Source organism: Harpia harpyja, chromosome 9 (assembly GCF_026419915.1).
Source record: "Harpia harpyja isolate bHarHar1 chromosome 9, bHarHar1 primary haplotype, whole genome shotgun sequence".
Classification (NCBI taxonomy): Eukaryota; Metazoa; Chordata; class Aves; order Accipitriformes; family Accipitridae; genus Harpia; species Harpia harpyja.
Window position 1 is genome coordinate 42,363,391 of NC_068948.1, and position 26,914 is coordinate 42,390,304.

At 39.1% G+C, this 26,914-nt stretch overlaps 2 protein-coding genes across 3 annotated transcripts in view; one reads left to right on the forward strand and one right to left on the reverse strand.

Annotated features, from left to right (window-relative positions):
• The window catches only part of GNAZ (G protein subunit alpha z), a 73,672-nt gene extending 71,452 nt beyond the window's left edge, over positions 1-2,220 (reverse strand). For both annotated transcript variants that reach the window (XM_052797391.1, XM_052797392.1), the window contains exon 1: positions 1,700-2,220. The gene's annotated coding sequence lies outside the window, so the exon portion shown is untranslated. The remainder of the gene's footprint in view (positions 1-1,699) is intronic.
• RSPH14 (radial spoke head 14 homolog) overlaps positions 1-20,531 on the forward strand; it is a 102,975-nt gene extending 82,444 nt beyond the window's left edge. The window contains exons 5-7 of the mRNA XM_052797393.1: positions 17,105-17,330; positions 18,671-18,804; positions 19,764-20,531. Coding sequence (XP_052653353.1) covers positions 17,105-17,330; positions 18,671-18,804; positions 19,764-20,005 — 602 coding nt within the window. The 3' untranslated portion in view covers positions 20,006-20,531. The remainder of the gene's footprint in view (positions 1-17,104; positions 17,331-18,670; positions 18,805-19,763) is intronic.
• The last annotated feature ends 6,383 nt before the right edge of the window (positions 20,532-26,914 follow it).

The following is a 26,914-nucleotide window of genomic DNA, read 5'->3' on the forward strand; positions in this document are numbered from 1 at the left end:
CGGAGGTGTAGCATTCTTTACGTAGCACGTGGAGTTTATTCATCTCTGTAAGGTCCTTTGTCAGAATGAAATCTCCATGGCCCTACACAGAATTTACACTGCTTTTCTTTCCTTACAAGCATGCATATGCACACAGAAGTGGGATTCTTCTTTGAAAATGCAAGTCAGTGCTTTGGTAATGGGAGATCATGAGATTTTCTCCTAAATATGCCATATAACTAGGATGTTTTCTTTTGATTGTACCCGTCACTGGCTTCTTGAAGACTGGAACTTCATTCTTCTGTACACATAGGCCTATCCTGTAATCATGTCCTCTATCCAAGGGCAGGGATCTGTGCTTTTTGCATGATAGCTTCCAACCAAATGATTTGATGGAGACAGCCAAGTTAATGGCAAAAATCTCTCTGTTCTGCAGAGCTGTATCTCTTCAGCTAGCCATTCTGTGCCCTGTTGAAGAAAAGTGACTATTTCTGCCTATAACAGTACCTAAGCCATCAGCTCAGACTTTAAATACCCATATCCATAAAGTCAGAAACAATTTCCCCTGAGAAAGTACAAAATACACGTTCATCTGTACTGCTTCATGATCCACAAGTCGATGTTCACAGTACCGTGTTTTTCTGCCTGACCTGCTGTTGCAACCTTTGTAGATGAAATTCTGACGGCCACTCGAAGGGTGTGACCCACAATGGCGCGAAATACGGAGCCACAATAAAAATCAAATTGTGGGTGTAAGAGTAACAGTAAATGGATATAAAGAAATGCTGAAGGAAAAACTAGTGAATTTTTCTCAAATCTTGCAAAGGAAAATGTTGTCGAGATATGTCAGTAGCCTCCAGAATAAATACCGCAAGAACACACGTTAAACAGCTTCTACAGTGAAACAGCCAAAACCAGATCAGATCAGTACTCTTAGCAGAAATTAAACTGACATATATTTGTCTGTAGCTCTCTCGGCTAACATTGAAGGGTTGGGGTTTTTGTGTATGAATCACTCGCCCAAAATGCAAATGCAAAGATACCAAAAAATTTGTGGTTCACAACTGCAGATGGGAGCCGTCCACAGGTGCCGATTAATATAACAAAACCTCCCCGTTCCTTCACATGCACGGGCACACATGCCACGCATCCTTAGAATGAGCAGATGCAACTGTTACAGGGAGGATTTCTTACAGAAATTCGGCAGCTAGGAGTCTTTTCTGATGGAACGTTAGCCAGCCTGCATTTCCCTGGGAGGAGGTGCTACACAGCGTGGAGGTTCTTCTCCCAACAGGCGGAATCTAATGGATTACCTTTCTGAATCATTAAGAGAACGCAACGGATCTTAGTAAGGGTCAGATATTGGATATTAATGGGTTACAATCCAGGCTAGGAAAGGGAGATGACTTAATTTTGTGAAAAAGGCATCAAGCTGAAGCGGCAGCTGATAGAAGGCCAGTATCCCTTGAGAAGGTCATTTTCACTATATCAGCAGCCTGCTTCCCCTTACTATTTTTTCTCTACACACCGCGAAATATTTCTACCTGACGGTGACATTCATCTTTTCTTTCATCTGGCAAAAGCATAGCTTACTGTTTCAAAACGACATCTTTCTCTTCTTGCTTTACGAGTCCCTTTTTATTTTGGAAATACACGGAGAGGGAAATGTTCATCGCTAAACTGATTTAAGAGAGAAAGAAATGCAGAATTTTTCACTCACCTCTTCAGCACCAGGCAGGCAGGCAGGCAGGCAGGCAGCCTCCACCTCCTCAATCCATCAGTACAAACGCTCGCATCCACTGACGCGTCTCCTCTCTGCTTTGGCCCTTTTTCACATCAGCATCTATGATTTGCGGCGAGCAGACACACCATGACTGCAGACACTAGCCCCGCAGCCCAAGCAGGAGAAAAAACCTGCCCTTTCTCATCTTCTCCCCAGCAAACGCGATTTTTTTTTTTTTTTTTCTTAAAAGGGGGGATTTTTTTTTTTCGAGGCGCTAATGGCAACGCTCGGCCGGTGGCCCCCCGCGGGAGACGGGGAGGTGCTCGGCGATCTCGCCGGGAAGCCGGGGCAGGGGGAGCGCGGGGCTGGCTCTGGAGGAGGAGGCGGAGGCTGCCAGCCCGTTTCCAAGCCAACGGCGGGGGGTACCGCGGGCGGGGAAGCGGCGGCGCGGCCGGCGGGCGGGCGGCTCCCAGCTCCCGGGGCCGGCGGCGGCTCCGGGCCCTTGCGGCCCCCGCGACCCCCCCCTCCCCCGGAGCTGGCTGGGGACGGGCGGGTTCGGGGCTCTCGGCCTCGTCTCGCACGCTGTACGGCACTCCTGCCTTACATAATAGGCGCGCCCAGCCGTGTGCCCTTGCCTCGTACTATGTAGGCTGCGGCTGCCCGCACAACCGCGTTGATCTGCTCGGGTTTGGTTAGCGGTTCCATGTTTTCTGCAGTAGTGCAGTTCATGGCTCCGTCGGGATTGTGATTTTCATGATTAATTTCGCAGGGCGTGTGTTGGGGGGACTGATGAAGTAGAGGGAGCAAGTCGCATACGTGTTAGAACGATGCGATCGAGGGTAACAGGAGACAAAACACTCTGTTTACTTACATGGAATTTATCTACTGTTTGCATTCCCCTTTTTCCATCACTCAGTTGCTCTCGGTACTGTGCGTTTATTTGCTGCTGCTTTCCCCTTGCTGCCTTTCTCTTTTCCTCTCTGTTGCATTTGCGTGTGGAACTTACTACAGCTTTTTTGAAGTAATGATGAGTATCATTTTCTTTTTATCTCAGTAATGGGTTTACCCTATTTATATTTTACATTTTTTCTAGCGTCTTTTTCCTTTTGGCCATACTACAATACTAGTTGCATTGTTGAATCTGCAGCCCTGATCAAATAGCTATGATTTCTCCCTACACTGCTAATTTTATAAACATAATTTGTTACTGATACACTTCTGCAGGAGATAGCAATGGAGACTTTCAGACATAGACAGAATGCAGGCATTTTTTCCCCACAATAAGGCTAACATAATACAGTGCAGAAAGCATCTGATTCCTGTAAATCATGTTACTTCCAGTACTGATATTATCAGCAGAGCTGTAGCATCGATGAATTATAATAATGAAATATTTTAGTGTAAAACACAGTGTAGCAACATTATTTTTCTTGCACAGAAATAAGAGCCATGAATCACTATACCATGTGAGGGAAATTTTCCTATAAGTAAGGAATCTTAGGTCTTGTTCACACTAGAAGAGTTTGCCAGTACATCTGGACTGGCAAAGTTGTTCTGGTAAACTCCTGACATTTAAGAAAGAAATGTCACATACATAACTTACATCATTCTCCCAGCAAAATTATAATATTCAAATCATAAATTTGCCCTGCTTTAATAAAAAATATAATCTCTATGGTTTTATTTTGAGATTTTAGCTTTCAATATATATGCACATGTGTCTTTTGGTGCATTTATATGATCAGGTAGTGGTCAATTTTAAAATTCTAACAGTGTTTTGTTTTGCAAATGTACTCTTTACTTGCAATTGCATAAATCCCTGATATAGTTATGTCGGCAAGGGAATAGAATAAGAAATTGTATCTGTGGTAACCAAGTAGTCTAGATAATAGGATAAAAGAACAATAACAAGGTGTACAGGTTTAATCTGCTACTCCATAAAGAACAAGTAGTTACTATAGAAACTGTCACATTACATGTATCTTTAGTGTAGTACTTTATATGTGAGAAAAAGCATCTTCCACACATTAACCAACTTTGGCAGAAATAACAGCATCAACTACCATCACCCTGGGTAGGAAGATCATCATTCACACGCTCTCTACAGATTTCATCACTTCTAGGTATTTTCAATTGATACAACAAAACGCTTGCTTTCCTGCAGTTTAGAGGGAGGCACCTAACTGTAGATCAAATTTTGTCAGTGAAGGAATTACAAGCATGCAGTACATGAGTAATGGAACAGGTCTTTCTCTGAGAAGTTTAGGTGGTGTTATTTCAACACCACAGTATGGAAACTTGCTGTTGATTAATGGCGAAGCTAAAACCCAACTCATCTGAAAAATATATCAGCCGATATGTCTACGTTTTACTTCAGTCTCGCCTTGTCCTGCATCCAGAAATTCTCAATTAGGGCCTTTCAGCACGCATTGATTGTACTACATGTAGCTAAGCTCCCACAGGAATTTAAAAAGAAATATATGTCTCAAAATGGCATATACAGGTATTAAATGCCAAAGTCAAATGGCATATAAAAGCAGTTCTTTAGCTCAGTACTCTACATGTTGTTCTTTGTATATGGATAAATCGAAAACACACAAATACATATTGAAAGTGAATAGTTTGCATTGCTTTCTTTGCCTGGAAATAGTAAACAGCAATTTGAGAGAATCGTGATGATCTGACTGGATTCCTGCTCCCTCTTCAATGTCAGGCAGGTCACCATTTTTTCCTATATCGGAGCAGGTTTTAATTTGAAGGGAGTAGCATTTGACTGTTGAGGTGTAACATCTAATATGCAGCTTACTGGAACCCTTAGCTGCACAAGTTTCACTCAACTTGCCAGTGTTATTCATTGACCAAAAGCCAAATCCTTGCCTGTTTACTGTTGCTTTCTGTTTGGGATCAATCAAAATAGATGCATTCATACATGTTTAGTTTGAAGACAATAGTGCTAAAACAGAAATGTGCTCTTAACTGGAAAATCCCATAGGGATTTTTCTAATCAATTACCCTTTATTATACCATGACAACATCAAAATATTTATATGCACACATGCAATGTTCTTGGTGAATGTACATCTCCAAATGATAGAGGGTAAATTGAGAGGCCACATCTGGTCTGTAATAAAAATATAATAAAAGACATTTTGTATTTCATTCAATTTTCTACCAAACACCCTCTTTTTAACAAGCAATTGTAGATCTGGGTTAGATATTTATAGATGGGTCTGTGATTCTCTCAGCATGAAGAACTGAACAGAACATTTAGAGAAGAATAAAAAGGCTGTATTTTTATTTTTAACCATTTCTCTCACATGGAAGAGTTTAAAATAGCATCAAGTACAGATGACTGGGTTCTGATATTTGTAACTGGCATATTGTTGCTTTGTACCGGTGATTGTGAGATGGTGGGGAAAAATACCCATGAATGTACCTTCCAGCAGGTGGTATCAGCCTGACCTCATTTGGCTTTATCATTTAGGATGAAAATTCACTTTCTACCAGGATTTCACCCTTCTATCTCCTGCTCACACCCTTCAAGTAACTGAGGGTTTCACTTAATATCAACTGTTTACTCTTCCTATGAGGTCATATCATGGAAGACATTTGAGAATGTGAACCCAGATAATGAGTTACAGCTAATACTACAATCAACCAAAGAGGACTCCTCTAGTTCTTCAACAGACAAAAAATTTAAAAAGAAAAAAACCACCAAACCCTAAAAACATTAAGTGTCTTACACACCTTCCTTAACAGTTTTATTATGTACCTATTGTATTTGCAGCTCACAGTCATTGGCTAAACTGCTGAATCAGCAGTTGCCACTGAAGCCAAGTTTGGAAAAACAAGCATTAAATCCAGCAGCTGGTAGACAGCTGCTTGGAGGTTTGCCTGGAGCCCTGGAAGATACGCTGGCTTTCCTGTGCGGTTAACTTTACGTAGCAGTCCTCACCTATCCTAAGCTTTGTGATGGATACATAGACCTCAACTCCTTCAGACCCTCTATGGGAAGAAAGCTGCAGACAGGGATACCATGAAATAAGATAAAGGAATGGAGTTCTTTGTAAAGGACCCATCCTTCAAGGCTGCATTATTATGGTATAAAAAAAAAAAAAAAAAGGAGAATTAAAGTATTCTTTCCTCATTCTTCATTATTAAGGGCAAAGGAGCGGGAAAACCAAAACAGAACCCCCTCAAACTTTAACCCAAAAAGAAAGTGGGGATCATTTAGTAAAGTATACAACAAAAGATCTGTGAAGTGTTAGCAACTGACAAAATCACTTGAGATCAAAATATGATTCTTCGGGAATTACACCCAAGGAGATGCAATTAAACATGGCCAGGAATTTTTTTAAACCAAAGCTTTTAAAACAAAAAGTACCAGCTTCAGATCTCCTAGTAAAGTGGTCTGAGCAACAGGCTATTAGTTACTCTTGGGATACCCTCTTCCCTCCTGCAGTCTTCCTGTTTGAAGGTTTTCCACTTCGTAAGAATGATTAAATATTCATCGAAGCAGTGAGTTGAAAGTAGGTCTCTCCACTTGAGGATACAGGTAGGCATTTAGGTCTTGTTTAATTTTTGCAATAACAAACAAACAAAAAGAAGAAATGTATTGATTTCAAATACTTTTTGTTTTGTCACTGATGTTCTTGACAGCTGAAGACGTGTCAAACTGGGGCCTCAAAAGAATTATACATATTTTAATAGGTACTTAGAAAAAAATGTTATAATTGGATTTCACATTTCCTTGTATCTTTTACACATGATAATTCTACTTCATGTAGGAACCATGATCTATAGCTACAATTTCAGCAGGCACTATTATTTGTCTCTTTTATTACCTTGTCGTGTCTGATTAACTGGAATAAGAAATTGGTAGTTTAAAAAAAAAAAAAAGACTGAAAATTTTGCTTGAGGACACAAAGGTAATTCTGGGAAGCAATGGAAAAAGAGCTGGGGACATTCAGGTAGCTTTACTATAGGGTCTTTAGATGCCAGAGCAGTTCTGTAAAAGTTTGGAATACTGCAGTCAGGTCTAAGTAATTAGTTTCGATAATTGTACACCCATTTTGTACCTACATAAAGATATTACATGCATACATCTACCAAGTGGTAGCTTTAGGCAGTTATAACTGATCACTACCTCTTTTGTGAAGCATTTTTAGACAGAGGGGTAAAAAATTGTACAAAAGACTGTTTGGTCTATGACTACGTCAGTGATAAACTAATCAAAAATTGCATAAATGTGACTGCTGTTTTTTGTGATTTACCACTTCTCTTTTTTAAAAGTTTTTGCTCTGTCAGTGACATGCACAAGATCAATTCAAATAACAAATGGAAGTGACTTAGGAAGCAATTCAGCCTCCAGACATAAGTCTCAAAGACCATTTTCAGCTTTCAAGAGTATCCCGTCTGGACCCAGCTGCACTCTAGAAATGTCCAAATGTCCTGTAGGTCTTAAGTCATACCTGACAGACCCACGCAATACCTCAGATACTAAAATGACATTAGAAACCTACATTTAGCCATTTGAATCACTTTGTTACTAACTGGGTGATGGAATCAATGAAATGGGCAAAGCACATTATGCTAACTTTACCTAACAAATGAACTGATTAAATTGATAAACATTTTATCAAATCTTTCAATAAATGTAGTTGTCAGACTTACTTATAACAGTTATTTTTAAAAGCATATTAAAATGGCAGTAATTTCTATCAGCTGATGAAATAGTTTCTGGTATCTGTTATAATTGTTGCAATCTGATTCTCTGTTTCTGTTTAACCATGTTTTGAATACTCTGTATATAATGGCCTTAAAGATAAGCACATTAGTAGCACTGTTGAAGTGCCTACGCTTAACCTAGCATGTTTACAGAAGCTAGACATAATATTTTAGTCCAGGTTAAGTAACAGGTTCATTTCACTGTTGTTGTGGCTTGGGTCCTACTGCACTAGTTGTTTTCCAAATAAATGATAAAAAAGGTCTCTGCAAAACAGCTTCATTCATTCACTTAGAGACCCTCATTCAGGAACGCATCTCTAATCAGAAAATACGTATACTGTTAAGACATGTGCGTAGTTGTGATAGACTCCTTTCAGCCAACATCTGTGATTTACAGCTCACTGGAGGAATAAGGGTCTCAACCCAAGAGCAACATTTACTGGGGAAGGACTTCAAAAAACAAACCATCCTCAAAGCAGCCCACACCTTGGCAGTCTTGTATTCAATTAAGGTTTAGGAATTTTTCACTGCTGGAAATAAAATATATAGACTAAAACACACTGGGAAGCACTATTGTAGAACCTCATTCAGAACAGAATGCAATTTTCATTCGAGTAGTGTAAGTAGTTTTCTTTAAGAACATGGCTTCCCACGGAAAATGTGAGATCTGCAAAGTAGCAGCTCTGAGTGGAAAGTGGAGAGGCAGACTGACTCTCCATACAGCTCCACTCATGTCGTGCAGCCATCTGGGCCTGTGGTTCTAATCAAGATATATTTCTTCTACTCTCATTTCAAACAAAATTGACAAGCCAGACCATCTGAAGCAGAAGAGGATTTCACCCGCCTGTAGTACTGTATTCTTTTCCTAGAGGTTTTATCAGTTCTAACCATTCAATTGTGCTCGTCGTGGCACAGTGTAAGCAGTGTGAACTGTAGGATAAAATTGACTTACTGTAGCTTTGCCAGCATGCTAGATCAGCAAATATAAGCAGTGGATTTGTCAACACTACAATTTCTCCAGTTTCTTCTTCCTTGGAATTTCTATCAGGTCATTTTTTAAAGTAGCAAAAAAATAAACCTTGCACCCTTCTAACAACGAAGAAAATGTGAAAAAGAAGTGCTTATACAATGAGACTGAATTAATGTTCCCTTTAACCTCCTCCTGTTGTCTTCTACCACTATTTGCAGTCTTTCAGTCTGTGCAATGATTCATATATTCAAAGCAAGTTTATGTTCATTTTCAAGATTAAATTCCTCAGTATCTAACACAATTAATTCTAGATATTTTGTTCCTCTGAGCCTCTCATTTTTATTTATTGTTTGACAGTAGTATAATCAAATCTATACAGGAAACTTTCTCTTTCATATACCTCTGTTTCTGATTGATTGTGATTCAGTTATACAATAGAAGTTCAGAGAATATTTTCACCATCTTAATTATATATTTCTCCTAAGGAACAAAACTGAAAAAATGACTGCTCTTTTATGTCTGAGCGCATGTGAGGTTAATTCACTAGGTGCAAAAGGTGAATGTTAAAGATAACCAAAACGTTATAATGGTCATTTTGCTATGTAATGCCATTTTGTAATGCAGAATTCCAGTTGCACAGATAAAGCTTCCAGATACAGAAATTTAAGATATTTAATAAAACTATTTCTTGAACTTCATTCATGCTGCTTTAATTTTTTGGCTGTCTGCCCCAAAAGAGGAAAAGAAGTTTTTTAAAATCCAGTCTCTCAGCAGAAGTTCTGAGAACTGAAAACTTGCAATTGTGCATTTCTCTCACATTAAGGGCTTGTAAGGCAGTTGGACTTAAAAGTTTAAAACTGTTTTTATTAGTGTAAAACATTGCCACAGTCCCCTGAAGGGTATCTCTCCAAATGGTCAGGCATTTTTAGACACCGCAGTAAAATGATTAATACCAAGACTTATCCGTGGCTCTGAGGAAGCTGTCTGCTCTCATACAGCTTCTCACAGAGGAAGCTTCCCTCATCCCACCAAGCCTCCAGCCGTGCCCACCTCCCTGTTCATGTCTCCCACGAAAGCAGGGGAGAGGCCAGGGGTCTGCAGCAGGCAGGAGGGATAACAGCCTGCAGCCATCCCCTCCGAGCATGGTACTCTTGCTGGTGAGCTATGGCCACCAGCTGAGCAACAGCACCCAGGGAACCTGGTGGTAAACTGGTTCTTAATGATTTCTCAACTATTCAGCTGACCTGAAGAATTACTTTAAACTACTTTTTGCCTCTTTCCTTCCCATCCACTCCCTTTGTCCTGTCCAGCTAGACAATAATCTGTGTAGGAAGTGAGCTGTCTCTCATGCATCTTTACAACAAGCCTCTGTGACAGAGCAGACCTTCTTTCTCCATAGGAATCTCTAAAATTTACTGCAGTGTAAGGAATAGTCATAGAACATTTGTCAAACTGATAATGTCGCGTCCACCTTACCGTATCAATTTCTCTGAGAGTAAAACTTGCTATAGTAATTGTTAACACTTTCTACGCTCTTGATGTACCTGCTTGGTATAAAGTATAAAATCCAACATTTAAGTTAGTGTTTGTGAATGTGCCAGTCCAGGTTCTCTGCTGAACATATTCTCTGTGTTATGCACACTAAATTCACTGTTTTCTGTGAATGCTGTATTTCACAACAGCTACTTGTGGAAGCAGAATGTCAGCAGAGTCTCTTATGGTTAAGGGCTGCACTGGTCCCTTTTAGTCTCATAGCTACATGTCTCCATTACTGACCAGCAGAAAAAAAGGACAAATTTTGACCTGGAAAATCTGAAGTGGGGTAGCAACTCAGTGGCTGAGGCTCAGCTTTTTGGGAGTAGTTACCTCAAGGCTTTAATTTTGTCTACAGTAATTGATCCGAAGACTTTGGCACAAGTAGTACGTATGTCAGATTGTTTTCCTGCCTTCGTGCATTTTGGCAAAGTCTTCCCCGTAGAGGAAATTAATAAATTTCAGGATGACATTTCCTTCTTCATCCAAGAGAACATGAAGAAAAAAAAAAACCTTCTGGGTTATTTTCAGTCATTAATTTTTACAATTTTTAAAAAACTTTCTCTGAATAAAGGAAAGGTACTTTGTCAGAGAAATAAAAGCCAAGAAATTTCCTAATTTGTGTGACTAATATGCATACAAGATCAGTTGAATGCATGTTATATGTATGCACATGCATTCACACACTTAGGTATATGGGATGATCACGAGTGTATCTATATGTTAAGTTACAAATTTAGAAAACTTAAAGAAGATTAATTAAGATTAATTAATTCTTAATAAAGAAGATAATATGAGAGATGCAAGCAGCTAGAGTTCTGAAGGGCAAAATGAAAACACTGCAAAAGATATCAATGCTTATACTTCAATGTGCAAGCAGACTATCAACAATTAGAGCTAAGAAAAAAAAATTATAAGCCAGCATTACTTTGTTACTTCTATTTTACCTTCATTTTGATTGTTTGCTTTCTTGTATACAATAATGTGTGAATACAGTTTTATTAAAAGAAGGAAGAGTTGCTTTCATTTTGGAGACTACCTTCTGATGCCATATGAATGACCAGCAATCCACAGTCCACAGATTATGCACTACCACACCGGAAAGCAAATTTCATTATTTCCACGATAGTATTTTTGGTGATTTTACATTAGAGGATCTGACACTGACATCAGTCAGAAGTAGGGTACTTGTCTTGGGCAACTATTGATCTTACTCTGTAGATAATTCTTGTACAAAACCAGAATCCAAGATTTATTTTCCAGGTTGGAAACTGTCTCTATGTGAAACACAATTCTACTCTAATTCATCCCCGGGGTTTCTAGAGATGCTGTGATAAAAGACATTCTGTAGACCAGAATTTTTAAGTTCTTTAGATATTACTCCTCTTTTCATAGGGCATAAATGATTTAGATGGTTAAACCCATTGCTTTCAAGCAGAAGGTCACAGGCAGTCTTACTTACTACCAAAATGACGATTTTTTTTTTTTAAAAGTTAATCTGTTTCTTGGATTTTAATAGAGAAGCTAATGCAGATAATATTAGTTGTAGTTTCTATGTTAATTATTTTCAGCAGTGCTTTGATATTATGATTTCACACACACTAAAGCAAAGTTTCTACAAACAAAAACACGATATGCAGGAGTCTCTTTCATTCTTTACTGAGAATTAGGAACCTCTTGTTTATCAGAGCAATCTTTCCTGTTCCTTGTTAATGCTGGAAACATTTTGGATTTTTAAAGGATCCCCAGAGGCAACCACATTATGTGCTTCTGCAGTGTACCGCTGACTTTTTACTATTTTTATAACCTTAATTTCTATTATGTCTTTCATTCAGATAACATCCCAAAATCCTTAGTATTGGAAAAATTCTCAGTGGCTTCAAAAGCAGATCCCATAACGCTTTTATAAAGTTTACAGCTATTGTATTTTTAGTGAGAATATGACAGACATTACTATTGAGGTTGTGATTTTATACCTGGTAAATCCCTAGGGCTGTCATAAGCCAATGCACAGTTTTGAAACGGTTTGAAATAGAATTGTTTGCTATTTCTGGTCCAATACCAATATCTGCAGTGTTTTCCTCAGTTCTCTTAATATCCTAGTAGCTCTTCGGTTCTTTTAAACAGGGACTTTCCACCTCTGTCTTTTAAGATAAGAAATACTCTTTGTCTCTAGGCATAGGCATCCTTTGGGACACCACTGTTTACTCCTGTTAAATTATCATTGAAAGACAGAATTATTGTGGCAAAGAGGAAAATGTTTTGACTTTCAAAGATGCCAACAGAATTTTCCTCTTCAGTTAGAAGACTTGATAAAGCTGATGAGGTCTAGGCAGGTGAGTTCTATTTCATTTAATGCAGTCTACCTCCTGCTCCAAGCTTACCAGAAAGAAATTTCATCCCAGTTTTATAGTAGCATTATATTTAACCTACTCCCTGACACAGCTTTAATGCCGGAAGCAATGAGACTTAAAATGCTGAATCTTAACATTAAATTAGCTAGTACAGGGTTCTCAAACTATGCTCTTGTGACTGGTGACTCAGAAATCTTCTCAGGGAGTCTAAAGAATAATTTTTTTTTCAATTTAAACAGTAGTGAGCAAGGAGTTATTAAGGAAGGTGTGCCGGGGAAGGATCTTCTGCGGTCATCTGGTCACTCAGAAAGGAAACATTATACAAATACTGCATTTTTAAATGTATATAATAAATGCTAGCACTCACTAGTTTAATAAACACTTTGTTACCTCTAAAATGCTGCTAAACTATTGCAGTGCTAGCAAAAGAGCTGCTAGGTCTAGAAATTTTGTCAGGATCATTTGGCTACTCACAGCTAGTGAGCTCCCACACTGGGATTTCACAGCCGCTGTGTACTGGATGTGTTGATAGCACACCATGATGATAGGCAGCATTTTTCCTTCCGATTGTGTCTGGCTCTGCTTTTCTTTTCCTTATGTGCCCCTTCCTAAGAAGAAATGCTGGTACTAAGCATTTCAAAGAGTTGCGTGAACATCACAAAGAGACACCTGAGGTGTTAACAAAACATTCATATAATATAGAATCTGTGTTTACACGTTATTTTACTATGTTATACTACACTGTATGTCACTTTGTGGCCATGCACGAGGCACATGCTTTGTACTAAAACAAACATTTAAATGGCTTTGAGTTGAAAACTGACATTTGTAAGGAAAAGGATTTGTAATGTGATTTAATTGATTTATGTAATTGAAAACCATAACAAAACACCACTGTTACGTACTACAAATGACTCCTTTGTCTTCTACAAAATTTAATTTGTTTACATGCCCTGCAGCCATACTGAGAGAACAGAATAATGGCAACTCCTCTTTGGGCCTATTTGAAAAAAGAGTCAGGAAAGGGAGGATGAGAGTGGCCAGAGGGTTATGAGAAGGAAGAGACCAGTGCTCAGATAAAAAGCAGCCCAAGGGAAGATTACAAGTTCTCAGAAAAACAGATCAATAATGATGTTAACTATGCAGCTGCAAATGCAACTATTTGCATTTTGAAAACACTTTTCCCTACTACTTCATTATGCCCAGGGTGTCTAGAACACTCTCTGCAACAGATAAATCACCTTTGAAATGGCAGTATTTTAATGAAAAGTCAAGATCCTGAGGATACCACCACATTTTTCAGTATAGGACTACTAGAAACACCAGCTTACCTTCCCCTCCTATTGCTTGCTCAGTAAGATGCAAAGATCTGAGACTGCTCTAATTTACAAGTAACTCTCCAACAACTTTCCACTGCTTTTGTCTCCTCCCTCTTCCCTTTTACCTCCCTAGACCTTTCACCCTTTGGGTCCCTTGGGAAAACCATGACGAATTTCCACCTGGAAATTTCAGCCTCAGTGTTAGGTAGTCTCTTTTTGTTGTTGTTGATGGCCTTTCCTCTCCACCCTCTTTCTCTTCACCACATTGAGACTTTTGACAAGGTCAAACAATTCATCTTTGTTTCTATATTTATATCTGGGAAGCTCCCTTTAGTAGCATGATAGCATTTCAGATAGGACAGCTTGACAAAAACAGTAGATAAGAAAGCTCTTGGTACAGAGACCTGGCCTGGTAAAATAAAACATATTTTTAAAAAAATGAAAACAGCCTGAGTGTTCATACAAAATAAGCACCCACTAGCTACATGGAGATTTCTGACCACAGAATAAATGCTTCTTAATGGCTCCACAAAAGAAAAGCTATCCTAAACAACACTCTGTACATTACCTTGCCAGCTTATTGAAACAGAAAGACATAAAAGTGGCTTTGTTGTATATTTTGCACTCAGGACTGCTGTGCAATAGTAAAGGCTAGCACCAAAAGAAGACATGAAGTGCAAATGCAATGAATGAGGGATGACTGAGTCAAAGAAAGCCAATAAATGTTAACTGAAAGGAATAAACTCAAGGGCCAATGAAAGTAGTCCTGCCTACTTGAATGTATTGGTCAAATATATTAGAAGATAAGTGAAAGACACAGACACAAAGAAGTGAAACCTGAATGCTGGTAGTACTTGCTGGCAATATGATGATAAAGTGATCAAGAGAATTGAAATAAGTTAGGAAGGAAGTTCTGAAAAAGAAGGAATTGCAGGAAACTAAAAATGGAAATGAAGATGATGGGTTAAAAAAGGGCTATTAAGTATTTGAAAGCAAGTACAAAAAATAGTGATAGAAACCTGTCTGGGAAAGAAAAAAGTATATCTACCAGCACGAGAAAGGTAGACAGAATGCTATAGCAATAGTTGTTACAGAAAGATGGAAAGTCAAATTAAAGCAAGCAATGGCTTCTCTGGCTCAAGCCAGAATGCTGAATACTCTGTGCAAGAACAAGTGTTGGCTTATGAAATGATATGAGGAAATGCTTATGGTGTGACACTATCCCAAGGAAGATTGGTATCAATGTGAATTAAAACTACACAAAGGCTCTGGAGGAGTGTGGAGTTTAAACTTCAGTTCTTTGCTACTCTTATTTATGTTTACATTCAGTGTGTTACCTTATCTAGCAAGAATGAAATTACTTTAAGGTCAAGTAGTCCAGATGTGGTTTTCATTCAAAAGTATCACAGATCATCTGGTAAAGCAACTGTACAATAAATAGGTGCTTGCCACAGGGAATGTCAGCTTGTAAGTCTATCACCTCAAATTCATTAGTCTTCCTTTGAAACTGTACCTCCCAAATTTTGATTTTATACCGATTTCCACAGCATCCCAGAATTTAGAAGTGTACATGGTGACTGTGTGAGCAGTCTGGGTATCCCAATTTCATGCACACAGACCATATAGTTTCTTTTCATTAAAAACTTTGGGAGAAGTTTTAAAAGTTAACTTTGAAAAATCTTGTCTTTCATAGGCTATTTCAAAAGACCATTGGGAAGTGTGGCTAAACCATTCTGGATATGATTTATGGTCATCTGAGACTGCTTTAAGCTACTTCCATGGGAACAGTTTGCTAGTGGATTCCCTAGTGCCTGGGACTCCATAAGGCATGGAGTATTCCCAGCCATATCCTTACTGTTGTCTAACCCACCCATAACTCTTCTAGACCTATAACCTACGATCTAAACACCTGTAATCCTTGTCAAGGGAGTTAATGCTGAGTGATGGAATCAGCTGTGCAAGCTCTGCCTCCTTCTCAGGGACCTCTCCGAGAGAGTCTTTTGCCAGACTAATAGTGCAGGTTTCCTTTATCACATCCTTCCGTGGGGACAGTATGAATGGCCTGGAGCTGATCCTTGAGAATTTTCTTCTTTTTGTTCCTCCAGGGGACATAAATATAGGGTTGGTTGGGTTTTTTTTAACTATGAAAATGCCAAAACCCCCAGCTAGTGATACAGAGCCACAGCTTCAAAGGTAACTTTTTTTTTCTCCACAATTTCCTTTCCTGCTTTGCCTTTCTGGCACAAGGAGAAATCCTTGTTTTTAAAACATAGTTAGCCTTCAAGAGTGATTTGTTTGAATCTGGTTTTCCTTATTATTTATTTGAATTCTCACAGCAACTGACCTCCAAATGTAGCACAGGTAGTAAAAGCTGTAATATCACCCCTAGGTGTTTCTTTGCATTCACATTAGTAAAGTGGATCCTAATAAGTTAGTAACATAAGAAGTAACTCAATGTCAGCAAAACCTCAGGAATATGTATAACAGAATAACCTCTAGATTAGAATCATGTGTTTCGCCTGATTGTCAAGTTGAGGTATTTCTTCCGTGCACTACCAAGGGCCATGAAAATCTCTTTCCCGCTTGCCCTTTTATCCCTGACTGTGGAGATTCATTTGAAAATACCTTGGTGACTCTTATCCACAAAACTTCCTTATCTAACCATATATGAATCACTTTGAAAGGAGCCACATTTCTCTTAGCAACCAAAGAATCAGTCTTAGCAACAAGACAACTCAAGAATTTTGTTTTCACATAGTTACTCGTGGACAGTACGTTCTGCTTTCTGCTTTCCCATGACATTGCTGTTTCACTGTTGACTTAGTAAAGTGTAAGAAATGGTACAAATCAGACACTTGCTCATAGCAAAGACATCACTTGCAGGGCAAATGACGATCTTTCTACCTTTGATGCTATTTCCTCCAGGAGATAGTGCAAGAGTACTGACTGCTGGAAAGCTCAAAATTTAAATTTTCCCCATGACAGAATTACTACAAAGAAATGTGTGAGGAAGCTGACAGTTTCCAAAACCTTGACTTCCCCCACAGAAAGTATAGTGGAGAATCAAAGCATTAGCTCTAAAGGCTCACATCTCAGCCTCTCTTAGCATCTGTTCACGTTGAGAAGAGTTAGAAAGGCTGGATATAAGGTGACTTATACACACACACTATATATATTTCCTGTATTTTCTTAGCAAGAATAATTTGGGGAGAAATATTATAGTGGGGGAAACTAGGAACATCAGAGCAATTGCCATTTTGCTTATTACCTGGGCTGATGTCTTTACAGGACTGTTGGGGAAGCTTCCTAAGGAAGCAATGCTAAGATGGCATTTACGAACAGAGCAGTGTTGTAGTAGTTTCCATCTCTCAGTCCCACATCTGTGTAAGGAAATGAGTTACCATAGGTATCTTGATCCTATTAAGAAATTCAAAGTGCGGGTAGAAATAGTAAATGCACTCACACCTCACCCATGTTCCTTCTCTGTCTCCTTCTGTAGGGGCTGTTGGCATATCGCATGCCGGTTTGATTCCCTTACTTGTATTCAAATTGAAGACTGAGTTAGATGAAATCCAGGAGCTAATCCTTGATACGCTCTCCAACTGTCTACGTGTGGAGGCTTCTGAAGCTTTAGCAACTGGTGCCATTACTATCCTGAAGGAAAAGCTCAAACACTCATCAGCAGCTATCAGAAGCAAAGCAGCTTGGGTCCTGTTAGAAATTTGGTAAAGGAAAAGAAGTCTTTCTTAATACTTCAGCCTAAGAAAATACTCCTTTCATGAGTGAATCAATGTCATTAGTTTACAGTTGTGTTCCACTACACACTGAAACTGTCACATTTCACATGTAAAGCAGTATCAGCCTGAATGCACACATAGGTAGAAGACTTCTAAAAATCATAACTATAAATCACTCAAGAAAGCAGGTGCTGATCAGGAAATGTCATTCCTTCTCCTTCTATTTGTCTTCAGTATTGGCAGTGAAATCAGGATTTCTTTTTCTGGTACAGCACTGCTGAGAAAAAACTCTTGCATGAGAAATCACGTGAAAACAAGATTCTGACCACCACAGGGGTAGGGAGAAGCTCCCTTATTGTTTTGAACAACCGCGCTCTCAAAAAATTAAAGGTCCTTTCAATGTGATTGAGGACAGAAATAGTTTTCTGACACAGGCTGCTACATACGTCAGTGATGGATCAGAAAAAGCAATCTTTATATTAAATTTGTGTATCAAACACTGGATGAAAGGAACAACCTAAGTCCACTGTCCTGCAATCACAAAATAGAAAATGCTCAATAGATATCTAGTTTAAAAAGGTCTGCAGATCATGTAGTTTACATACCAGTTGGCACAAAACACTTCCTAATGTCCTATAAAAAAGCAAGGTCTCACAGGAAATGAAAGAGAGTATAGGTAACATGAGTCATAGAAAGAATGCAGCAATGCAGCTAGAGTATGGACATTAGCTACGCTCTAGGTCCCTGCAGTAGCTGGGCCATGTTAAATATTCCCCGCGATAGGCTGGAAAGAGAGAGAGAAAATTGACCTGGGAGAAGAATTAATTGCAGACCCCTAATTTAGCAGGTTTTAAAACCTGTACAGGCTTCAACAGCCAGGTTTCTAACTGAATTGCCATTAGGACCACCAGCACACTTAATCCTACCTCCTGTTACTTGCTGCTGCCCATCAATCTCCAGTGTATCATAGAAAGTAAAAAAAAAAAAAAAATCCAAACATCACCTAAAAATAGCCTAAAAAATTGTTAAGCCCACACACATAGGTTAATATGATATCATCGGTATTGTACCAGCAAGTAGATTTAATAGACACCAGGCACAAACAGATAGCCCCTTTCTTTTCTTCGTGGCTGGGTAGTGGTACTTGCCATCTGTCTAACAGTCAGAACATTGTGACTCCAAAGAGAACAGAGAGGAGGACTGTGTCTGCGCTGTTGTCATGAAACAAAGGAGGGCTGCAGGGGTCCAGGCATGGGGAGAAGCTGTGGGTGGCTGCACGGTTAGCAGACACAGTTCAGGAAAGCAACTTAACCATCTTTTCCGCACAGTACTCATCCAGAAGGAAAAAGCATGGTATGTGAAGAAGTTATTCCTGTGCTGGTGAGCCTGTTGGAAGATACAGATCCTGAAGTCCAAGCTAGTGCAACAGGAGCACTGATGTTTGCTACTGTTAAACCTCAGGGTGAGAAACAGAGACAGTTCTGTTGGGATGCTTTCCAGAAATCCAATTCTAAGGCCACTTAATAACAAAGCTTTTGACCTCCCCCGCCCCCCAAGTCCTCAGTTTCTGATAGTGTTAAAGGTCTTCAAGAAACTATAAGATTAGGACATTTCTTTAGATCTTAGGCAACTACTGTTGCTCCCCCATAGTGTCTAGTGGGGACAGTATATTTCACACTTCATTCATCTGAAGTAGGTCAAGAAGTTATTTATCTGCCCCATCTGCATCATTTCCCTCCAGAGTGCTGCTCCAGAGAGGGAACATTTTCTGTGCAAATCCAGACCACACAGAGATCCACATACCTGAAGCCACTCTGAATCACCAGTCCTCAACTGAGGAGCACTACTTTCTGGAAAATCTTTTTGGGGTTAGAGGCAGTTTCTCTCTCACAGCTGGGAGAGAAATGAATATTAATAAGGTCTGTAGTTCTCCCAAGTAACTTACATGACACTGAAAATAATAACTGCTAAATTTTCAGTGTGATGAATGAGTAATTAGACATAAAAGACTCTTAATAACAGCAGTTGTGTTCCAGTCCTCCTCTGCAGCCATCCCCCTGGCTTCCAAAGACAACACCGGAGTGGATCTCAGTGTTTGAAGTGTCTTTGAAAATAAAAGAATGGAGGATGTTAAGGGCATCTAACTGTGCCCCCCCCCCCAATAGTTTATCCTATTACTTGGTGCCTCATATATTCTTAGATAAGTTGTTGCAAATGAAATAATAATGTGCAAGGCAGATAAAGTTAACTAAGAAAGATCTTTTTTCTTAAAAATAAACAGCTGGCAGCTAGCTTTGGTCTTCGCACTGCACTCTCTGGGGTGTTCAGAGCTGTAGCTGGGCAGGGAGTAGAAAGCAGCAATTCAAAAGCATGTTGATTATATGTAATAACACATTTTAAAGCCAGTTTATTTCTCTACAGGGAGATTCTTAGCCCTAGGTGCTGAAGCCATTCCACCTTTACTGAAGCTGGTTGCTGAGGAAACCAGCAAAGCCCGTCTGAGTGCAATCAAAACCCTCACCATGCTGGCTGAGCTACCAGAGGGCCGCAAGACACTCCTAGATCATACAGATATATTTCAGCAGTGTCTGAATGATCCCTGTGAGGCAGTGAAAAGAGCTGCCAAAATCGCCATCAGTGTCATCGAATGGAAACCTTTCTGAAGACGTGATGTTTCACAGAGATCTATTGCCCTCTGTTGTTGTCTGGCTGTAAAAGTTGCATGATTATGAGACACCTTCAAAACCAAAACTCTTCCTCGGTTACTCTGGATCAGTTCCTCCTGAAAAGTCATTTGTCAACAGTTTCACATCGATATTGCAGGTCATGAGCAGAATAATGGGGAAAAAGAAAAGTTAGGAAGTGTAGAATTCTCTACTAGGAGTTATTTCCTGAGTTATCAAGATTTTCCTGTGATACAAGAAACCAATCCTTTTTGTTTTCTTCATAACGTTCTCTCCTTTTTTTTTTTTTTTTAAACTCTGAAGAGTTTTGCCATTGTGGCTCACTTCTGGGGGAGATGGAGGGGGTGAGAGGAAAGCTGATCCTAATGTTACGATCTCGTCCAACAGGAGTTGGACAAGACAATCTCCAGAGGTCCCTTCCAACCTCACGTATTCTATGGTAAACAGCTGTCTAAACAGAGAGATCAGGAGATAAACAGAACAAAGAACTGAAAATGTCAATTCCCTATTTTGGAAAAATGTGGTTTTCTTTTTTTCTTTAAAAAACTCAACTTTTTTTTTTAAAAAAACCCTTTTACTTCATAGAATTGAGAATAACATAGAAAGTTCAAGCGGTTTGTAGAAGCAAGCCTATCCGACAAGACTTAAATTGCCTGAAGGAAATAAGGTAGTTCCTGTGGTTAGAGCTGATGGGCAGTAGAAGCAGTGGGAAGTTCGGTAGTATTTCACTCACTGTGTAGTCAAGGCAGGTCACTACAGAGATGTTGCAAATTTCTCAGTCTGCAGTGGCAAGTGTGTAATTAAGGGGCATCAACAGAAGGCCTGGGCAAAGAAATAAAGCAAGCTAGCAGGACAAATCCTGGCCATTCTCATCGACCAAGAAAGGTGTGATAGTGCAGCTGACTCAGCTTCACAGGAAGACCCATTTGTTTTCACTCAGGTTTTGCTCTCATGTGGTATTTTTATATCTAGAAGTTACCAAGTTGTAGCTACAAAGAAGCTGCATCATCTGTATAAAGGGGTTATTTGTCAGGGCTGCATTTTCTGTTGCAGAAACCCACCGTCACACTGCAAACTGCATTACCCTTATACAAAACATAAACTTATTCTGTAGAAGTGATTAAAGTTAATATGTTTCTCTTCCATAACCTAACCAAAGGGTGAATTTCCTCTCCTATAAAAATGTGATTTAACAGTATTGAGTCAGTTGGATTCATTCCCTCCGGGCAGGATCTTGGAGAAACTCTGCCTTTTAAACACACTTTACATACATAAGGCACTCATACGTAATACATATTGATGCCAGAGTGCATCCAATTCAATAAAAGAGAGCCAGGCAGCTTAATAACATGCTAAATGTTCAGTAAAGGGCTAGGGAACAACAGAGAACAGTAGGCTCATCTACACTTAGAAAACTGCTGCAGGAAAATGCAGTAACAATGATCATTTGAGCTCAGTTCCAAACTTCTCTCACAGCCTTCCCCGATAATTCAGGTATCACACTTCAACGAGCTCACAAAATAATTAGGTTGTTCAGATGTAGAAATAAGACCGTCTGGACTGAACTGCTCTGACTAGAAGAAATTTGGCTGACTTGGACCTTAAGCACTGCATTCTGAGCATCTGCCTGATCATGTCTTTTAAGACAATATAAACTGTTTTTAAATAAGGCTCTATATGGTATCAGTGTTCTTGTCCTACATACACGCACAATACAAAAATGGAACAAAGCCTTAACTGAATTCTGAAATGTGGATGCTAGTAGTACCCCTTCCACATCAGCTTTTGTCTCAGCAATTCTTTGGCACTATTGTATCTGACAACATAAAATACGATATTTCAATCACAAGAGTAATTTCACTGGGCTATATTGACCACGTACTGCCTATATAAACACCGGAATTCAAAGCCTGCATACAGAACAGCCATGAATGATTATTAATTTTTTTTTTTTTTTACTTATAAAGCTATATTTACTGACAAAAAGGTTGCAGATACTATAATTCAAAATCACATGCTCCAGTGTGGTGCAGCTTGCTGTAATTTATTGGAAGGACTGCAGATGATAAATGTTTGCAGGAGCACAGCTCAATATATGACAATGTTGGCAGTTAAACAGCCTATGTGAAGCAAAGGATGCTACGGAGAACACGAGCTAATGCAGAAATAATCCTATTTATCGCAGAACACTGTTTTGTAATCTGTGGTGTTTCTAGAGCTGTATTATCTTGGTGTCCAAACATTTGGTGTCTCATACTGGGCTACGCTGCAGGAGGCCAGTGCAGGAGTGTGTACAGCACAGGCACAGTGCAGCAAACCCCATCACAGCGTGGGAGGCAAGGGAAAAATGCACAGATCTACCTGATATAGCAGAGAAATATCACACTATCACCTTTGTAATCCTGACTATACGGAACCTGAATTAAGAGGTAAGTTTTTATTCTACAAAATCATTTGATTCACAAAATCAGGGTATATTAAAATGTAACAAACAATTGCTCCCATAGGAATATGCTGATTCCTAAATCTCCTTCCTAAAATGAGTTTCTCAGCCACAATTCGACATCTGAAATGTCCCTTCACATTCTCCATAAAGACCTTTGAGATCTCAAATGTAATTGAAATTAGTCAAATAGGTAAAACTCCTAACTAAATGTCCCAATGTGGGTTTTTTTCCCCTGGGAAAATGTAGACATGCTTTCTATGTTATTTGGCAGGAAATAACATACCCTGTTTTATTAGAAGATATAACAAAAAAAGAAGAAATATAATTTTATAGGGCTTATTCTATAGGCCACCCGTATATTTAGTAACAAGGCATAAAATCAGCATGTAGATACCAAGACCATCCACCAATGTTAACAGTTACTAAGATGTCCAATAATTTTGGGGGGTATGTCTCAGTGTATTTCTGAATCTCCTTGTTAAAGCAGTGACTAGAAGATGGGAGATGAGATTACAGCTCTGAAACAGTAGTTGGGAAATCAAAGCAATCAAGAATAAGTCCTTGAAAAAGTTTACACAAATAGAGAAAGTGATGGTGAAAAAAGGAAATACCCAAGTTGACCCAAAACTTATTTGGAAGAGAGACAAAAAACAACCCAGCGGCATGAAGAGAAATTACATGGTAAAAAGAATTGAGTAGAAAATATACAGCATAAGCCTGGATTTTTAGGTTGGGAATTCTCGGTACTCTTATTCATTGTTAAACTAACTTTGATTCTATAATTTAGCAAATAATCATTTAATGAATTTTCATATCTAAAAAAAATCCTTATGATAAAGGATTTTCTTTTTCTTCTGACGTACACTAAGTCTTGAAACAAAGGAGAACAAGATGTACTGAAGTTACAGTAACACTGATTTATAAAGCAGGTTGGAGTTAACCCAAGTTATCCTTTGGCCCTAGCAGTATTTTGACTTCTGTCAGTTATTACTTAACTGCTGAGTACAGTGTTGCCCTTAAGACAGTGCACAAAATGAAAAATGCATCCTAAAATTCTTCTCATACTGACATTCTGATAAAACAAAAAGGTCACCTGTCCTAGCAAGTCCAAGGGCAGGAACAGTTTGGGTCATGTTCCCCATGAGTTTCACCAACCAGATGATGACACTGATGTTACATGGGCAACCTGTAGTACTGATAGTTTTCTATGGGCAGTCTCTCCTTTCTCAAATTAGGACATGTTTTCTGATCCAGTTCACAGATTTAGTCCTAGGGACATGCTTGCTGGCTCTGCAGTTGTCTTGGTGTTGAACATTCATTCAACACACAGCTAAGGACTAAGGACCAGAGAAGGTACTGAAATATAATGCATGTGGGGAGGGCCATGGCTGTCTATAGCTTTGGAATGAGAGACAACAGTCCCTAATTTGTGAGGCTGGGCAATTAATTAGCACTCTAGGTGTCAGTAAAACAATTAGCTGGATCAAAAAAAAACCACAGCTGATGAATGCTTCCCCTTGGACTGACTTAACTTTCAGTTGAGTATACTCCATAATAAAGCTGCCACAGACTTGGTCACAAAAATGCTAAAGATCCTTTTGAATTGCTTCGTACACATATAAATACTTAAATTAACATGTCAGGATCTGGCACTCATACACTGTAATTAAACTCATTGTTTCAAAAGAAATGCTGTGTATACAGCAAGTCTTTGTTTTTAGCTCTATATGCTCCACAGCGCTCTGTGCTACGATGACATTAGCACCTAGGCAGATTTTTAACATCAATGAAAAATGATTTGTCTTTTTAGCTTGAAGCCAACAATGATTAAGGCCATGACATAATTAATGTGGTCCTGGGTCAATACTGGAATTAATTCAGTTACACTCTACACAGACCAAGTTTTCAAATCAGCAGCCTAACAATTCTCAGTGATACTGGGAGAATACAGGACAGCTGCATTCATGGGAAACAAGCCCTTCTTGTATAAGCCTTGTCTCCCACCCAGGCAGGGCTCATTTTGAATGCATGAAGGTTTATATTGTTTTTTTCTAACAGTTTCCAGAAAGTTAAGAATATTATGGCTCTTTGTTCTTGCAACTACAGACTCATTTCCCTGCCCCCATTTGCTTTCAGAAGTCCAGGAGTTGGAAACCATTCTGTCCTGCTCTGGAAAATGGCAGCTTTTAATTCTGTCTCTTCATGTTCCAAAGCAGGGAGTATTTTTGCTTTCCACCGCTACATTTTCCATTAAAAAAAAAAAAGTCAAAATCATATTAAAAATGCATAGAAGCAAGAGATTTGTCTAAGGACAAAACAAAGAGTCTGGGAAAGTCAGATCTGGCTAATTACATTAAATGAGAAGGGCAGAATGTCTTTTCTGTAGCTACAGAACTGAGATGTTGAAAAATTCAAGCCCAGGACCTATTTTTAGCAAGACAAAATTTGCAATTTGAATGAATTAAAACCATTGTAATAATTTGTTTTAAGATCCTTTGACTATAAGCTAAGTTTTTTAAGTTATAGGCTCTGATACTGTAAATAAAAATGCTGCACAGAGTAAGAATGAGCTCACACTTACCTCAGCTTGAGGTTCTTCCAGGTACCTTAAGAAGAGCGGGGGAGCTGCCAGTACAGCACCCACAGGGCTGCTCTAGCCTTAAGCACTACCAGGTGAGGAGGGGGTGGGCACAGGAGCTCCAGGGGAAATCTTTTTCACAGCTTCCCGTGGTAGATGGCAAGATGGAGTGTTCTTCAGGGGGTACAAAAAGGCAACCTATTTTATTAATGATAAGGATAATAATCTCAGGCACTGGTTATACTGTCTTTCATCAGAACAACTAGTAGATATTGGAGTGAGTGCAGTTTTACTCCATCCTTTAAGTTCTCTAGCACAGGCCTGCAATACACACTTCACGAAAAAATGCCAGGAACCACCAAGTAAGAACTGGAGGGGTTTTTTGCATTTCTCCTCTTTTTCAGTGATGTATCGCCCTCTGTTGTTAAATCTGTGATACTGTATTTTAACTTAAGTGGAAGGGAAGCTCTCTGTCCGCTGGTCTCTTCCCTCGCTTTCTTGCTAACACAGAGTAATACTGCAGGTGCAGGACACAGAGACTTGCAGCTAGGACAAAAAGTCATTAAATAAATTTTTAAAAAACCAGTGGCCTTCCTCAGAACAGCTTTGCTATGACCCCATGGCCTGTGAACAACCCTTCTCTGCAGTGTGGCGGTCTGTCCCCAGGAATATCAGCTTTAATTCCCCTCCAGCTCAATGCTTCAAACCAATGAACTCAAGTGTTCTTCAAAGACAATAACCAAGGCTCTAAAGCTTTTCTCCCAAATGCCATTCGCTGCTGGTGATGCATATATTTATCATTACTCTTCGCTTCTCATTTTTGTGTCAGCTTTTACTTCATATAAACATTCCTAATTTTGCCAGTTAAGAAAGTGATCTGAGCAGGAGTTGAGCCAATTAGCAATCACAGCTGCTGATGGTGCTCTGAACACAATGATCACTTGCACCTGAAGAACTCAGCTTTGTGCTATGTCCCAATTCACCACGGACAGACATTTTGGTTAAAACCAAACCATGGTTACTGCAGATGTATTCCAAATTAAGCCACAGACCTTCCCTCCCCCAGCATTTCAGTGCATGAGCTTTTTCAATAACAAAATAGGAATAAAACCAAATTCTGAGTTCTAAGAACAGAGTGTTCTCATGATCGTTAATAATTAACATTTGTGAGATACTTGGATACATTTGAGTGATACAGAAAAATGAAAACATAAATGAAGAGTGGTTACGCTTTTTCAGGACTTCGCCTGAAAATTATGTAGTAATTCTTAAATGGAAGATGTGATTTGTTTACTGTGTGTTCTTTATGTATCAGTGTTGCAACTGGCTTACAGTGCTACTAGGTGAATATTTTATTTTATTTTGTGCAGTTCATTTAAAATAATTCTGTATATCTAACTAAAGTCCACTAAAATAAGCTGTAACCATGTATCTTACCTGACAGGATAAGCTGGGATGTCTCAGGAGCACCTGAAACAGAGTTGTATTATGCCGTACATGCCATGCATGTATATTGTGCTATTAGCCAGAGGTATATCTGGAGTCTCTCCATTAACTAGAAGTATTGCAAATTTAGTCAAACATGGGGAACAAGCACGTGCTCACTGTTCCCATCTCTAAAGCATGAGAATGCCCAGGAAAGTGTAAGCTACTTTTTGGGTTTTGTCCGAGAGTATCCTACAACAACAGCTGCAACATGGACAGAGATCCCCTGAGAAGTGAAGAAAAGTCACTTTCTTTCTCAAAATCATGAAACTGCCTTTGAATGCAATAGCTACCAACCTGAGGTGGCATCGAACAATCAATCCAAATATAAAAAGTTTTATCAGCTGTCCACAATATCAGGCAATTTTTCTATGAAATT